The sequence below is a fragment of the Semicossyphus pulcher genome, unplaced genomic scaffold (genome assembly GCF_022749685.1).
Source record: "Semicossyphus pulcher isolate SPU_LCO1_2020_fin unplaced genomic scaffold, fSemPul1.0.p SCAF_19, whole genome shotgun sequence".
In the NCBI taxonomy this organism is placed as follows: Eukaryota; Metazoa; Chordata; class Actinopteri; order Labriformes; family Labridae; genus Semicossyphus; species Semicossyphus pulcher.
Window position 1 is genome coordinate 3,879,170 of NW_027211692.1, and position 17,831 is coordinate 3,897,000.

Genomic DNA, 17,831 nt, shown 5'->3' on the forward strand with positions numbered 1-17,831 from the left:
AAAACCAACCTGATCTTCTTCTTTGCCTTCCCCACAGCTGCTGCTCCTCCAGCTCCTGCTGCTTCCACCTTCACGCTCCTCCTCTGTTTGAATTTAGGGAGAGAAAACTCCACGTCCATGTCACTCATCTCCAGCCTGGGGGGTGTTCCTTCAATCACCAGCTCCTCTTTGCGCTTCTCCTTCAGCCTCTTCAGACCAAAACGACCTCCTCTCTTCTTCTTTGTCTTGAATGGTTTTGTGCCCTTCACACTCTGAAATACACAGAGACACACATGAATGAGAAGATTAGTCTACAACATTTGAAGGCTTGTAATATAAGATCAATTAAAACACTGTTGAGTCAGTTAAGAGACCTGCAGACCACATATAAATACAGAATATAATTGGTTACCATTTTGGCCATCTTGGCTTTGGGACCTTTGACCTCCACACTGGGAACTCGAGGCCGCACGCTGACCTCTGCTCCAGGGATGGTCCTCTTCAGCTGGAAGCTGACCTTGTAAGGCTCAGCACACTGAAGGATCTTCAGAGCGTCTTCATACCTCACATTGTCGAAGTACACCTTGGCACTCAGCAGCTGGTCACCTTCACATGGAGAACATCATGAATCAAAGTGTTCAGTGTTAATCTGTCATTTATGAAACTTCACCTCTCCTTATTAGATTTCACTTTATGTAGTTGGTTTAAAAATCTAAATTTAAAATAATTTTGTCATTTGTGTTGATGTATATTTGGTATGTTAATGTAATATATGTCACTGTAGTGCACAAGTGTTCTGAATCAATAGGTGGTAAGAGTAGCCCTAAACTAGTCTAAGGTAGAGCGATTCATTATAACAAATGGTTAAAGAAGTTACATAATACCCCCTGGACATCTTGTCTCTAATGACCTCCAGTGGTTTAACTTTTCAGCTGGCTGCAGTGAAGTACAGGTGTACTCCAAGACCCAGTGACATCACATGTGTTTACAGGTGCAATTTCCAACCACAAAGGGCAATAAAATTCTTATTTCAGCCTGGTGTTAAAGTTACTCTTTAAATTAAAGTTATCTAATTATAGACGTCAAATACTAGAGAGAGTATGAGCTGGAATGTCTCCTTGATTAGCAGCACACAGCACACTGTGGTGGATCTCTCTCCAGAAGAGAGCATGCATTGAAATGTTGTATATGTTGGGCCACTGTTCAATCTATACCTGGATATTCCCATTTAAATTATAGTTCTTTTTTGTAGTATATTACTGACTTGGCGGCTAAACCAGCAAATCAAATATGCATGAAACATTTATCTGTTATGTGAAAAAAGGAATATAAAGAGTGCTTACGCGTTGGGATAATCCCAGGAACAATTTAGCACACTGTACAAATCTTCAATTAAGTCTTAAATGTTTAATACCCATAAGGATTTAAATGAAAGGATTCTGAATAACACAGCGGCCCGTAACGTCCACAAAGATTCAACTGAATAGAGCGCTGAAAACCCTGAAACGGCGAGTTATTATTTTAAATATGACTTATTCAGGCTTTCACTTAACCTCTTACTTTCATCTGTGTTTCACTCTGCTTTCTGTACATTGAAATGCAGGTTGACTTCAGACTTAGCTATTGGCTTAGCATTAGCTGCTAGTGCTGATTAGCAACAGAGGGAATGAAAACAGTCATGTAAATGTGACTGTTCACTGCTCCCTGTGGTCAAACTGAGGAACTGCAGCGCTGAATTTACTGCTAACACACAGAGCTAGTGTAAATATAATCATTATTAGTGTCATTTCTGTACAAGACATAATAGTTTGATTATTGCAAATAACAGCCGATCATGCTTGTCGACAGTGTTAATTTTACTGCCCTCTATTGGCCAACGTGGGCAACTACATTAGAAAGGTTTTGTCTCATGTGAAACCCAAATGGTCACTGTCCTCTGGTGGTAACAATGAGGTACTGCAACTTGCTTTAGTTGTCGCTGTGAGGAACTGCAATACAGTTTGACATTCAGCTTCTTTATGAATACAATTCTTATTTATTTCATTATAAAGCTTGAAAATGGTAGTGAATATAAAATGTGTAACCAAAGCATTAACCCAGAACACACTGACCATGGCTCAGAGTTCGGAGGGTTCATGTTTTTATTTTGTCTCTTTTTGGATTCTGTTCATTTGAAAGCAGTGAGTGTGTTTGTTAAGTGTGCTTCCTAAATGAGTCAGATGTGACCGCAGGTACCTTCCTGCAGACTGAGATGTTTAGCAGCAGGTGAGTCTTTGAGGACGTCTTTAACAAAGATCCCTCGCTGTCCTCCACCTGTCACGCTGTAGCCGCTGGCTCCAGCCTCCGCCTCCGTCTCCACCAAGATTTCCACCGACTTTGAAGCTTCCTCCCCCGTCTGAAACACACAAGTTTGGATATCACCAAGAACACATTTCAACCAAGATAAACATTTTGTGTTTAGTATTTTATTAGTCTTAGTCTGAGATCTAACTAAAACGACTGTACTTAACAATACCGCTGATACACAAAAAATGTACTATGCATTTAATTTAATGGTCAAGGACTAGTACGACCAGACAGCTCAACATTTCTCAGACCACCGTCTCAAATCCCACATTGTTTTAAAGGACAGATTCAAGCTTAAAAGGGAGGTTTTTCATACATGTATTTACTAACTAACTAGTTTTATTTCCCTGCATCAAATAGTGACAGTGTCCCAAATGTGATACAAATAAACAGGAACACTGCAGATTTGCCCTTTTTGTCTTAATTACAGGAGATAAATTGAGAAAATCTACAGAATCACTTTAAATTGTTTGCCTGTCGACCCCATTTGGGGCCATCAATGTGCAACGTTGAATTACGCAGCCTTAAGAGCATGCATCACACACGACACTGTGTCCTCTTCTCTCATATTCCACTTTTTTCTGGGTAGAGTAAAAATAGTTTGCTGGCCACAGCTGAACTTTTTTTCTGCTTGCTTAAGTGAGTGCAGAATTCACAGTACAGTTATTTTTCACTTCAGACTTTACTCTGAAACCACTTTATCCATTAAGCTGTCACGGAGAAAAGGTTACTCTATTCTTGGATTACATCCACTTTTCCAGTGACTGACCAAAGGAAACAACTTGTAGATCTTTCTCTCTGTTTGCTGATCAAACACAAAGACAAGTAAAACATACTGTCTGTTCGTCTGTTGGCTCTGAGTCCATCTCTGGTTGGGCCAGTTGGCAGGTCGACTCTCTCAGGTGACTTCTTTTCTGACTCAACACCTGCTTCAACTCTGCATGGAGCTTCTCCTTCTGCACCTGCACGCAACACAGACAACACAGGGTCAGATAATCTGAGGTAGGTGGATGTCAAGATTCAGGAAGACCAACAAACAGGTCAAGCAAATTATTGTTGGAAAGTGTTCAAACAGTATTATTACAAAGAATCTGTTATGATAGCCTTGCTGCTTTTTCTTAGGTGAGTTCTCGACTGGTGAATCGTAGAGAATTGCTAAAAAGTGCAAAGACACACTATTGTAGTTTGCATAACTTGTGCAACATTCCTGTGTAATGTAAAAACTTGTTTCCTTTTAATTGGATCATTATGGAAAATAGAGACACTCCCGTTCCTGTTTGAAACCAGCAGGTGTCCTGACACAAAACCTCTTAAAGTGCTAACGTGCTACTTTTCAGTCCAGGAATGTTTGTCACAGTGTTTACAGCCACCGCGTCCCGGACACCTGCGGCTGGTTTCAGATCTGCCACACTCACATGCTTTTTGTTGCTGCGCCGGCGGCGTGAAAAAGCCATGACTGGCATGTGTGCTGAGTTTGGAGAAATGAAAGGTTGTTTATGTGCTGGACAATGACCTCAGCAGATTGAGCCGGGACTATTGTGAAGCAGTTTGTATGGGCCTGGTGGCTGCTGGGTCATGAGGTCAGTCACAATACTGTGTTCCTTTTTCCGAATGTATCTGAGGAACAATGTTATTCCTAAACATGTCATCATGTTCTGTTTGTGACAGGGTCCTGGAGTCAGCGTTACGAGGACTCTTTCTCCGTCTAAAAACAAAAGTCACAGAGGAAGCAGGAGTGTCGAGGCACAAGAGAGGTTAACCTCCTCAACCCTAAATCAAGATGATCATTTTGACTATAAAGTTTTGTTTTACCCACATTTTACTACATGTTGTTGAACGTCCTCGACAACCACTTCATTTCTACTAGAAAAGAGAGTTGAATATCCTTCAGCACTATTTGATAGTTCTGTGGGTTACAGCCATGCACCTCTGTGAGGCTGTTCTAGGGGACAGTGGTGTGTTGGGCTAAATTATGTTAAGCGATGTTTACCATCATGGTTCAGCAAACTAACATTTGCAAATAATGCTGAGACCTTTTGGAATGTCTTAGTTCTGCAGTTAATCCAAAGTATTTGAGTAAAGCTTTATAATTTATCCTCTGTGCACCACGAATGTCTGCACTCAATTTATGGCATTTTTCCGTCTGTGCTAAAAACAGCTGTACATCTAAAACCAACTAAAATACACCCCGAAACATGATCTCAGCTATCTAACAACAGGGGAATTGTTCTTTGCTTTTCTTGTGTAAGGAGACTTTGAATCTTGGACTTTTTCTTTGTTTCTTTTCTTCCTGAGTCTTTGAAGCTTTTTATAAAACCTTTATCGATACACTAACATCCCTGGTGATGCACATATGTACAAGTTTATGCATCCTTATTTTTTAATGCAAGTATGCTTTTGTAGGTGTTGCATAGTGTGTGTATCACCTTGTGTGTATCCTTGTGTGTATAGAGTTGTAATGCAGATAGCTGTGTGTGTTTTTGTGTGTGTGTGTGTGTGTCTCACCACTCTCTCGGGGCTCTCCTGCTCGTCTGTGGAGCCGCTGTGGTGGGGGTTGCGTTGTTGGGCGGAGGGGGATCTGTTCGAGGGGGGCGACCGCCTCTTGTCTTTTACCTGCACACACACACACACGCACACACACACACGCACACACACACACGCAGTACAAGTTTGTGTCGAGTCACTCATTGTTGGTGAAGCAGCAGTTTTCAGTGTGACTGATTATTTGGGCCTCCATATGACTTTTGCAGCTTCTGTCAGACTGTACAGGAAAATCTAAAGAACATGAAGGCTGTGAATTTCAACAACCACATTTTCAGCTCCAGGGAAGCGACAGAGTAAAACTGTCTGTACTGGGAGGCTCTCTGTGCTTTGAATAGATATGTATTTATATATATATATAACAGTGTGCATGTGAGGTTCAGTCAGCTTCTCTGCAAGAAAAGGAAAAACGATCTGTGCATTTGTTGTACACTGAGGTACTTTGTATTCTGACCCTGCATTGCTGCTACCAATCCACTTGATTTGAGGATGTGGACATGATATCCCACAAAATATGACCTCGAGAAATAACAGCAGGTTTTATATGCGTGTTTTATTTCTGCTAACGGCTGAATCAAACTGAACTGGATTTACCTCTTACCTTCTTCGTGGAGGAAACATGTCATGTCCCGGCCGCCCACATCTCCTTCCTCTACTGTACTGACTTCATAAACTCTCACACAGTCTGTGTTGTAAAAACATCCTGTGTTAGCACTTCACCTGTCGCTGTGACCGGCAGGCCGCCGTGACCTCTGACACCGTCCAGCTACAAACTTCCTGTGAAGATTGTGAGCTGAATTCTTGAAATAACTACAGCTATCATTATTCACATATATAAGCTACATTATATAAGATACTTGTAAAGATACTTGTTCATTTCTTCTTCTTCTTCTTCTTCTTGTCCTTTCTGACATAAAGTGGTCGAAAATCAGTCAAACTTTCTTGCTTGTTGACAAAAATGCAAACACATGCACTCCCTCTCAGTGAATCCTGATCGTCATAATTATAATTGCCTTTCCCTAAAGTTTTAACTCTCTAATCTTGCTCACTTTGGTGCAGCAGTAAAAGTGTTTCATGTATCTGCACGAGCAGAACGAGGCGTGTGTTCACTTACGGCTGAATCTCTGGTCTGGCTGAAAACATGGCTGTCCTCTTGGTCTCTGTCAGAGTCTGAAACAGAAACACAACTCGGGTTAATCAGGTTTGTGCCGCCTCTGTGTGCTTATCAAGTTCAATTAAAAAAAGAAAGTAAAGCTCTCAGTGTTTTTCATGTTATCGCACATGAGAGTCTGGACTTCCTGTGGATCACAGCCGATAAACAGGAATCCAATCAAACAAACACCTGTCCAAGAGAAATGAAGAAATAGTTCCACTTAAAGTCGAGGTGAAATGAAAAATGTCATTTTAATCCTTTTAGATCACATCCCCGGTAATATTGTGCATCTATTTGACAATATAGGCCAAAAAAATACAGAAAATCCATTTCTTCATATTCTTATATCAAAGTCCGATAATTTTTTCTTCCGGTAAAACTAAATTTAAAAGTTAGCACCAAACAATTTCAACCAATCAATCTGCAACATTTAGCCACAGAGCACCAAGAACGCTCGGTCAGTTAGCTAGCTACTGCGCTGTGGAGAACGTCTGTCTACGCCCACTTCCCAACGAGCAAATCAAATCCCTCTAATGATATGTCCCACCTGCACGTCCTGTTTCACTCGGAAACACGTCACGATACGGAAGCTAGATACTCTCGAAATGCTGTTTCAGCTCGACTTTAAACGTTGTTCCATGATGGGTTTAAAGTACCAGAGATTTTCTTTTCAAGGCGAGCACTGAAAGTTTTTCATGTTTAACATGAATACGACTTCTTTATTTGTCTCCTCTGCCTGATTCTGCATGGAAAAAACTTACTGATGAATCCTGAGGAAACAATATATAATATCTGACCACTTTTCCAAACAGTGAATATAGAGTGATTTGATAGTAAATGCACTGGATGCTTCTACTTCTGCTTCATAGTAATTAAATGGCATCATATCACACATATAAAGCATATATTAGGAAGGAAAAGATACGAGTCATAGTGGATGAGTATCACTTTCACAACTCAGGAAAAATATTGATATATTTACATAATCTTCCTACATGAAGCACTGTCTAAATGCAGCATGTCAGCGCTGACATGCCATCAGGACAGGTCTGTATTATGTTTCAGTATATTAGCTCCAGCAGCATTCTTAAGGACGTGTAGCATCAAGTGTTCATGTCAGGCTGCTGCATGTGGACTGTAAGCTGTAGTGACACAGCTGACAGTCTCAAACGTCGGGGTCGGCGGTCTTCAGATTCCACGAGACCCCCAAACCCTGCACAGACTGCTCCAACCTCAAATATTTAATGACGTTAGTGACATTGTCATAATAACTCCCCCAAAAATTAACCGATACAGATACCATAGCAAAACAAATAACCTGTTACATTTCACTCCCAGGAAACAGAGAGCACTCTGTAGGGAAAACATGAGAAGAAGCAGGAAGAGCAGGTTCAGGAATCATAAAGTCAAACAGCATCAACCAGTCTGTGTGATGATATACATCTGAGTCGGTTGATTAAAGTGATGCCAGGAGCAATAAAGTTTCCCTCAGTGAGAGTCAACAAACAGAGACTCTCAGAAAACTGCAGCAAATGTGCGCAAGTTACTCCCAACAGATGCTGTAAGTGTGTTCACCAACACAACATTCGATGTTCTTTCTTTACTTCTCATACTCTTCAAATGTATTAGTAACCACTTTACAAAAGCCAAAGCAACAAAAGGATTGTACACTGTTTTACAGCCAGCAGGGATGTAAAGGCTGCAACTAAACACAGTAAAACAGAGTGAACCAGGACAAGACTGCCGACCAGATTCCTGATGCTTTCATGTCCACATAGACATTTAAGGTCGCCCGGTTCATGAAGGAGAGCTGGTGCAAGCTATAAACACAGAAATGATGCCAGCAGGAACCAAAGAAGCTGAGTGTCTGTAGCACCCACGATACAACACGAGTTATTCTTATGAACAGGTGTTAGCAGAAATAGATGAAATGACTTCTTTAAACCACGCTACATGACAGACACGATGCTGATGGAGAGTCAGTGAGGACAGACAGAGTTTCACTTCGTTAGCTGGATGCAAGAAAGTTCCTTCTCCTCTCCCTCGTGCACTTTGCATTGTTTCTGTGGCGCTGGCACCTAAGTTTAACATACTTCACATATTTCCATGAGATCAGGTTGCCTACAGGAGTTTGTTGAATATATAAAAGCTCCTCTCCTGCTCAGTTTACCATCAGTCCTTCAGCAGTATCTCTCTGCTAGTTCAGGAGTCCCTTGGCCCTCTGTTACTGTGGCCCCCAGCATCTCATTCCTCACAGTCCTGCCTTCATGTGATCGCTGTTTTAACTGCCTCAGCTTAGCTATGTGTGCATGTGCGTGTGTGTGTGTGTGTGTGTGTATATATATATTTGTGTCTGTACAAGAGAGAAAGCCATCTGCGTGTTGGAGTTTGGGCGTGTGTGTGTGGACGTGTAGAGTGTCGGCGTGAATGTCGTGCCTGTTTGGGTGGGTTGGAGGTATCTGGTATCATGGAGGTCACAAGAACACATAGCACACATTCAGTGCTGCCCGGCCATCAGTGTATCATTCACAGAGGAGCAGCGAGGAGCATTAATGCAAGAGTTCGGAAAGACGGACCCTCCATGCGTGAAGAGATTCGCACATTAAACCGCCCCTGAGCTCCGGGTGCATCACTGACTCTGCTGCTCCTGCAGGGATAATCAGATGTAATAAAACACATCGTGAGCTCCGTGCTGAGACTCTAATCTTTTTTATTCTGTGAGATTTTATGTTGTTGTTAATTATACTATCATATTTTTGACAAAGAGATGATCCAGAACGTGTTTTTACTCTGCTGATTAAGAAGTGAAGTGCCGCTAATTAAACTTTAAACTCTGAATCTTGCAGAGTTTGGATATTCTAACACATTCTCTTCAAACGGAGATGTTCACTTCGTCCTGTTGAGATCTCAGCTCTGCTATTATTTCTGCGCTGAGTGACGGACGTTGTGTCAGCAGCAACAACAGGTGTAACCACTACACGCCGCACTAATGGCCTCAAAGTGTCTGTCAGAGCACAAATAAGCAGATGTCACCGCTGTGTCTCATTAGTGTACAGCCCACGCTGCAGTGCCTGTAATGTGCAGGATGTTCAGCACCTTCAGAGTTATCGTGTTAGTCATCAAAGTTGTTTTTTTGGCTGATCTTAAAAGTTTCTTGAAGTCTGAGATTGTAAAACTGTTTGCAAACCTCGAGAATGAAACAGAATATTTTAACTGAAGTTAAAATACGATTGTCTGTTGCAGTTACAAAGTTGTGGTTTGCACTTGACTGCAGCTTTAAAGCACGGCTCTGTGTGGCAGACGGACTGCAGCAGGTGGAGGAGGTGGCACTCCCTGGACGGAGCTGAGGAATGGAGGGACGGCAGAGGAGGAGGAGAAGATTTGAAATGCCTCGCAGTCCTTTCTTATTATAGCTCACACTCACACATCTGCATGCCTGTACAGGCCTGATGACTGCCCCCGTCAGCACGGACCCCCGGCCTTCTGCAGGTACAGGTACAGAGACGTGACTGACCTCATCTTATTGTTCCCACACTGGTAAACAACAGACCTCCACCTGTTTCACCTGTGTCACTGCAATATGTTTTAATGTCTGCTTTATTTTTAGACATAATTCACTCAAAACTATTTTCCATTCACTCTATAACACCTGCTGGAATCTTTTCAAAGTTGCTGCTGCTTGAAAGAGAAAGTAGTACGATCATGTGATCACACGATCAGGTAACATTGTGAATCACTCTCCAGCTTAGCAGTAAGCGTGCGCAGGTCACAGCAGCCCTCCTCTGTTTCTACAGTTGTTCTTTGTTACAGTATAATACTTAGAGGGACGTACGCAAAGGGATTGAAACTTTAAAGGTCTGAGAAACAGAAATATCTTTATGGATTTAATATAGTTTTAGAGAGCTCAAAAATATTCCTTAACTGTGACATTAAAAAGTCCAGGGCGTGTGAAAAGATGATTTCATCTCAAAGGAAAAATGAAGGATAAACGCATGCAAACTCAGGTTGTCAACTTTTGCTCTCACTGCAGTGGTGCAGACGTGACAGGTACAAACTCTTAATACATCAAGACAGTCACATCCACACGCTGTCAGCGCCTGTGAGCACACAAACTTCTTGATCAAAGTGCTGATTTACCAAAGACGCACCAGAGTCGGTGTGACAAAATCCACCAACAAATATACTCCACATTTCATTTACAAATAAATATCAGAAATCATCTGTTCAGCTGGTGCAGAAAGTTTAAATTCCTCATGATGCAGTGGGTAAGAGGCAGACAGCTCAGACTCTCCGTTCGTCCTGCCTGACTGCTCTCTCGATGAGTTCTGCATTTGAAGATCAGAGAACAAACCAGAGAGCTGAAGCGCTCGCTGCTCCGTCAGCCTCTCTGCAGTTTGTCTCACAGCGGCTGGATTAAGCCGTCTGGTGATAATGCAGGAGAGTTTGTTACTGAGGTCATAAAGTGGAAAAGAACAGCTTAAACACAGTCTGACAGCTACTCTCAACTCTGTGCAAAAAAAGCTTAGTCACAACAAAATGAGTAATGCCTCTTTACTTTCTCAGTCAGTTTTACATGTCATCACTCTGGGAGAAGGAATTAAGTTCATTTACATATTCAGCATATTCAGACCGAGAAGCTGCACGAGCAGAGCCCCAACACAAGATAAAGTGTGTATGATTTAACGGATGATGAAAACAAGTCCTCTAGTCCAATCACATCCATACGACCACATAACAGAATCTTTCCTACCCTCTAATACGAACCGGAGGTCTCGGCTAACTTAGGGCCTCCACAGACGGATGGCAGCACGTTCTCACCTCCGTTTGTCTATCTGACAAAAACGTGTAACATGTGGTTAACGTTACAGTCTTCATTTGGCAAGCTTCAGGCACCAAAACTACTTGGTTATGTTACGCACGTAACAAAAAGATATTTGGTGTCACATGGGAACCACAGCTCCTGGCTGACAGTCCTGTGTTTGTTTCACAAAACAATCGCCCCAAAAGGAAGTTTGCTGCCCGTTAATGAACCGATAAATTAGTGGTTCTAAAAGCAACCTACATGGTCGTAGATTTAATTCTTTGTCTTGTCCTGATGTAAAACCCTGTGGGAGTGTCCTGACATAATTCAAGTGTCTTTGCTCTAAAGTTATAATCTCGAAGATCTCAGTTTCGTTCTCTTTGGCGGCACCTATGGCGATATATGATAATTGCAGCAGCACACGTCCCAGATATCCAGACAGTGCTGCATGTGTGACGTCTACAGTTGGCTCCGGTTGTAACTCTTGATTTTCCTGGCTGACGGTCGCTTTCCTTTTCAGTTTGCTTCATCTGAGCGTCGAGTTTCTTTTTCTTTGGATTTTCACTTCTTGTTGAAGTTGTATCTGTAGTCATCCATCTTTTCTTTGTTTGTTAAGCCATAGTAGATTACTGTTTACTCGCAACACTTGCAGAGAGCAGAAAAGCAGCCGCTTAGCTCCGCCTACCCTCTCTGGCAGACCAACCACTGCTGGCTGATGGAGAACGCGTCACTAACTGGGCAACGCTTAAGATTTTTTCCGCAAAAGTTGCACCAGACACCCAGTCTGTAATACTGCAAATGCAAAGGCTTTCATCAGTGGGCTCAATCACCATTGTGTTACCTCATTCTGCGATAGATAGAGACTTAACAGACATTTATTTAAATGAAAGTCTTCGAGATCATCACTTTAACTGATTGTAAGCTGGCCCACGGCTTTACTGCTCTGGTAACAGTGTTATCTTTGGTTGCAACAGGCAGCTGTTATCAGCTAGAAAATGCCAGGGCACACTACCTGCTCAGTTCCAAACAGCTGACAGACAAAGTGAGCAACTAGCTGGTGAACAAAGTGGAGCATTGAGCAACTGAAGAGCCACATATTTCCATTGAAGAGCTGGTAGAGGTTTAGCCCAGCGGTTAAATCAGCAGCCCATGTGCAGAGGCTCCTTGATGCGGTGGCCCCGGGTTTGACTCCCATCCTCAGCCCTTTGCTGCGTGTCATCCCCCATTTCCTGGTAGGGACCAAAAACAGAGCTAAGAGGAGAGTGTAATCAAGTTTGTGTTGATGTTTGTAGCCGTGTAAAAATGGTACGCTGCTCTTCATCACTTTGCAAGATGTCACTCTTAATCAACAGCTTAATCAAAGCGTCTGATCCGTTGTCCTTCTCCTGATGAAGACAGTCCTTCAAAGCCTGACTGACAGCTCGAACTGATCCAGTCATCAGTCAGTCCGTGTGATGATGTGAGCTGAACAACTTTCATTGTCCTGCTCTGACTTCCAGCAGCAGCCTGGTGAAACAGACCCTGCTGCTGTGATCCCGCTCAGAGGCTCTAAGCCTTTCAGAGATGGACAAGTTAATGATGTTATAGTTGGCTCAGTAATGGCAGCACTCGAGCATCAGGTGTCCACCCAAAGAAAACAGCCACCTCTCTGCCCTTCAAAGAGCTGATAACATTTCTCAGACGTAAGTGGTGTCAGCGGTGATGCAGCTCCGGAGAGACAGCTGAGGATGTGAGCGTGATTTATTTGTAGACTGAGGTTTTATCAGCGGAGGCCAGATATCGACACAAATAGTTTTTCTCCTCGCAAACTTACATAAGAGAACACACACAGGAAGAGGAAATACCCAAACACTTTTTCACAATTGGTGGCAGCGTCATAAAACAAAACTTATTGCATCTAATTTTAGGACAATCACAAGACCAGAGGAGGAAACAGCTTCTATTCTGGACATCAGACTGACTGCAAACTTCAGCACACAACAATTCTTACAAATATAGGCATGATGATACCGCAGCCTATTCTTCTTCACTAATATATTTATTATCGGAAATATTTCTACCCAAATTACTAGAACTGTACACCTATTTATTTTTACAAACAACAGTATGCAGACTAACATCAGTAAGGAAACATCACTGTATTGGAAGATGACAGAGCAGCATCCAACAGTTAACTGGTTGGTTGTCATGGGCACTAAAATCAAACAGATGTGATGACTGAGAAGAAGTCAGGGGACAGCTGAGGTGTTAACTTGAAAGCATATTTCACACCAGGTGTGTGAAGTTTAAAGGACCCGGGCTCGGTGGGTCGGATAAAAAGATGCTATTAGTGACATTATGAGAAATACAGGATTAAGTGTGTCTTGTTGTTTACCCTCTGCTTGGTGCAAAAAGGGGGATACCTCGAACTCTGCTGCTTAAACATTTACCATCATGTTTTCAATCTGTGTCTTGTGTGTTTAACAACTCTACAGAAGTGCAGAAATTAATCACAACCATCTCATGTTATAAAAACATAAGACCAAAGCTGTGTCCTAATCCACGGGCTGCAGCCTTCGAAGGAGGCGGTCCATAGAGGATGCTCCATTCATAGCCTGCGTAGACCGTTAAGGCCAAACTGAAATGAGACGGGCTGGTCTACCTTGCGTCACAAGCAACAGGTAGCTAGCAGGCTAACAAGCTAGCATAACTAATGTCGCTTAAGTTAACCTATTATTTTAAAGATAATTTGTTTCAAGGGTCCTTTCGTTTTCTTAAACATGTGTAGCACGAGCTATTCGAGTGAATTGAAACCAAAATCTTTTACATTTTAAAGAGTATTCCACGGCCGTTTAAAAGTCTGCCATCTCGTTTGATGCCGCGCAATGCATCTCGGGATACGGTGGGCAACAGAGGACACATTTGACGGCCGCATCTGAAGGAGCCTTTGAATTGGGACGGCCGCTTCTGTGACGCAATCAGCCTTCAAATACGGCCTTCAAAGGCTGCAGCCACTGGATTGGGACACAGCTTAAGACACAGCAGACTAGAAAGACAACTGAGGACCAACAGCTGATTCTGGCCTTTCATTTGCAGAATAGTGATTCAGTCACAAGAGCCAACAACAACATAATAACGTACTTCTAATGAAGCTGCTTTAACTCTGATGTCGTGTTTCAATCAAACTAAATATTGATCATCTGTAAGAGCGTCAGTTTAAAAAGACTTTTTCCTGCCAGCCTCCTGGTAAGATGTCTGCAAGAAGTCGGGGTGAGCCGATGTGTGAACACAGCAGGTATATTCACCGTGTGGGCGGGGGTGATGATGTTTATATCAAGTGAAGAGTGACACATAACAGGACGATTAAAAACATCCGAGGTTGAAAGAGAAGGATCATTTAACACATGACAACAGCAAAGATGTCTGCAGACTGGAGAGATGATGAGATTGGGAGCTTCTTGCTGCGAGGGCCGACGCTGAAATTGTTCATCAGTTGCAATGTACTTTTAACGTCATGTCCGGAACGTGTGTGAAGGGGCCACTCTGGAGCATTTCAGGGGCAGACTGTCTTGAAGTTTTCTGGAGGCTATCAGGAGTGTGCATGTATGAAAAGGGGCTGTAAGGACAGAGAGAGAACCTGCAGAGCGGGATCAGGGCTGTGACTCCCTCTGTGTCCATCTGAGCCGAACATTTAGGAAGCGTTTCTGCTGTGAGCCACTTTAGATAAAAGATCCACCCGACAGAAGAACGTCCAAACCCTAAAGATAACAGAGAGACATCCCGGCGTGTCTCCTGATCATCGGAGATATCAGATGGACAAAACAAGACACACCCACAGGCGTCAGCTTCTGGACAGGAAATGCCTCCATGTGAACAGGAAACAGAGATACCTTTGACAGATACGCTTATCATGTGTGAGGGATGTAAATGGACGGGGAGGTTGTATGATATTCCTCAGACTTTAAAAAGTGTTTCTCAGAGTTTGATATATTTGTAAAGTATCTCCAGATGAACAGAAATGTGTCCATGAGGCGTTTGTTTACACGAGTCTTCCTTCCTGACGGCTCCTCTCGGCTCTCTGAGGGAAGTTCACCCAAGTGTCTACGTCAAGCAGAGTTTCCTCATGAGGTCTCCCTGCTGAACTGCCCAATCATGACTCATGACCCCACTTCCTGGTCTAAAATTAACCCCACCCACAACTACAACCACCACCACCCAGACTCTGTCGCCAGGAAGCTCCTATCATCATCCATCATTTCATTTTCTACATCATTTACGCTCAGCTCGCAAATTAAACCTGCTGCTCTCTTATCTTCCAGAGCAACATGGTACCCGAAAATAACTGATTATCAGAACGATTTCTGAAAGCGTCCACAACAACAACATGCCACAAGAGTCTGACGCGTCCAAGACTTTATTTGTAGCATCAGTGATCGCTGTGACGGTCCGTACCGACAGAATTAGTGTAGCGTTCGGTTACTAGCCTCCATTTAAACGGGTCCAGCTGGAGTAAAGAGGAGTTCACCCTCAGCGACCAACATCAACAAATTTAACTACAGTAAACAGATTACATCATGCTCTCATGTTTTCAAAGGGTGGAACAGTTTTAAGAAGCTGTCCAAAAGACAACGGTTGGCTAAGAGGATTTTATTTTATGATTTAACAGAGGACGTGTGCACAGCTGTGGCCCTGACACTGTGCTGGTTGTTGTTATCTCTGCTGTACATGAACCTTTAGACAGATTGATGTCTAATCTGACGACTTCACAGTATGTTTTTGTTGTCATCAGTGTTGCCTGTTGATCGTCTGCGCTACTGCTTCCATGTTCGCTTCAATTGTAGTAGCACTAAGCTGACACTGGGAAAGATTTAACTTCATAATGAATCCAGGCTCTTACAATCAGATGCCTGCCGTGATGTATTGTCTTCTTGTTCATAAAGATGGACTCTAATCAAGCAGCTGAAAACAGTCGATCAGTCCAAACTCGTCTCTGGTGGAGATCTTTAAGAAACGTGAAGCTCCTGTGGAGTTTTTCGCTTGTTATGAAACAGACTGAAATTAATTCCGATGACTCTACATGAGCCACAAAGAGACAAGATTAATTATTTCTATATAGTTATTTTTGATGCCTGAAATCGCTGGCGGGGGTAGGTGTCAGACGAAACTGCACGCTGCCTTTGTTTACATTTTCCAGGGCCAAAGTTTAAAGTGAGTGATACATATGGAAGAAAGCAGGATGAGATTTGTTGTTAAAAAACACCACTTAATAATGTACAGGACAAAATCAGCAGAGATAAGAGGTACGGCTTTGTCCACCGGAGGCGCCAAAATCAACACAAACCCAAAGTTCCTCACAGGAGCTTTAATGGGAATATCTTTTCATCATGAAGGTAAGAAAAACACCTGAGCAGCAGGGCTGGAAAGTTTGCTATAATCACCAATACCTGTTGCTCAACAGTTAGCCGCTGCGTTATGTAACTCCGTGCCACACATATGTTGGTGATGCTCCATCACAGGGCGGGTGTGTTTTGGCTACAGCAGCCTCTGAACCCACTTTGGGCCAGCACGCATACCAGGCTGGTGGAGCTGGAATTGCGGGGCAAACAGATCCTGTGACCGTCACACTGCAGCTGTCGCTGGTGTGTAACATTAAGACAGGGACGGCTTGAAATGACCGCCTACACCAGCAGCTCTGACAGCTCTGATCTGCTGCGTTTAACTGATCTTGGATTATAAAAGACGATTATTACAATAAGAAGATGTTTAAGTGCTTTTCTCTGAATGTTTTGCTGCGTGAGGTGTTGTCCCGTGTTGGAGGCCCCGCCCATCTGTCCCTGAAGGTTTAAATAAATGCTATGAGAAATGTTCTGTGTTATTTGACCCAGGTCTGATTACAAAACAGTCTTATAAACTTAGAGTCATAGTGACATGTGCAAATGGTTACCAGAAACCTCAGTGAATACTGGAGTGTGTGAAACCAGCAACTGGGATGTTGGAATAAACACAAGCGGCAGCTGTCTTACTAAAAGTGTCCCTGTATTTAAACAGCGTGCTATTGTTATGCTCTCTGGAGTCAGCAATGTGGAGTCTGCAGGCTGCTACATAAACTATTCTGCATAACTCTTACTGCTCCTGAGCTGCCAAATGTTAGAGCAATATTTAGTTAAATTAAACAAGTTCTCAGGCTGATTTAAAACTAACTTATACAGACACAGAGCAAAGACAGAGCAACACCGGCAGGGCCGCTGAAGATGCTTTAAAAATGTTGCTGTCTGTCCCCTTCAACCTTCATTTTAACACCTGCTTTCCTCTGTGCATAGAACAACACACAGAGCCCTGTGGTATCAGTGCTCTGCGCAGACTTTATTAAAGCTCATCCAGCCTACCTTTAGTCTCAGCCTCAGTGTTTCTCCTCCGGCGGTTCAAAGGTGACAAACCTCCACCTGCAGCAGCACAACTTCAATCTCAGCCTCTCTTTCTTTTCTTCCTGTTACGCTCTCTCTCTCTCTCTAACGTTCACTTCCTGTCGTCCCTCAGCTGCTTTCCTTCACTTCTTGTTGTTGTTATTTTGGATGTTTTCCCCCTCTCTCTGTCTGAAACCTTTGCCCCTTGTCACCAGCCAGCCTGTTGCTCCCCTCACTGAAGCCTCCGGCCTGGCCCGGGCCCATGGCATCTCTAGGAGGGACGCATCCAGCCGTTTGATTGGCTGGAGGGCAGACAGATGCCCCCATATTAGGGCAGCGAGAGGTGGGGCTGCAGCAGGAGGGAGGAGAGGAAGATAACAAAGTTTGTGACATAGTGGAGAGTCTGTCTGAGAAGTGAGAATAATGTTTCTCTCTCTGTCTCTGAATATGTCCACCAGAAAACTTATCCTGTTCTCATTCTGAGTCACAACGACATTTTCAGTTTGACAATTCAGACACAAAAATCTGTCTGTGCTCGTTGTGGACAAAGCTGAGACAATGAAAACTTTCTGCAGCTCATAAACCGATAAGTAGCTTGATTTGAAAGGGTCTGAGGGCGAGTTCTTTC

General features: G+C 43.1%; 1 protein-coding gene across 1 annotated transcript in view; it reads right to left on the bottom strand.

The window, feature by feature from the left end:
* prx (periaxin) overlaps positions 1–17,530 on the bottom strand; it is a 34,647-nt gene extending 17,117 nt beyond the window's left edge. The window contains exons 1-8 of the mRNA XM_069668977.1: positions 17,416–17,530; positions 17,186–17,242; positions 5,981–6,036; positions 4,831–4,938; positions 3,162–3,287; positions 2,215–2,374; positions 392–585; positions 10–251 (exon numbers count right to left, since the gene is read on the bottom strand). Of these exons, the coding sequence (XP_069525078.1) occupies positions 10–251; positions 392–585; positions 2,215–2,374; positions 3,162–3,287; positions 4,831–4,938; positions 5,981–6,036; positions 17,186–17,242; positions 17,416–17,530 (1,058 nt within the window). The remainder of the gene's footprint in view (positions 1–9; positions 252–391; positions 586–2,214; positions 2,375–3,161; positions 3,288–4,830; positions 4,939–5,980; positions 6,037–17,185; positions 17,243–17,415) is intronic.
* Between the last annotated feature and the right edge of the window lie 301 nt (positions 17,531–17,831).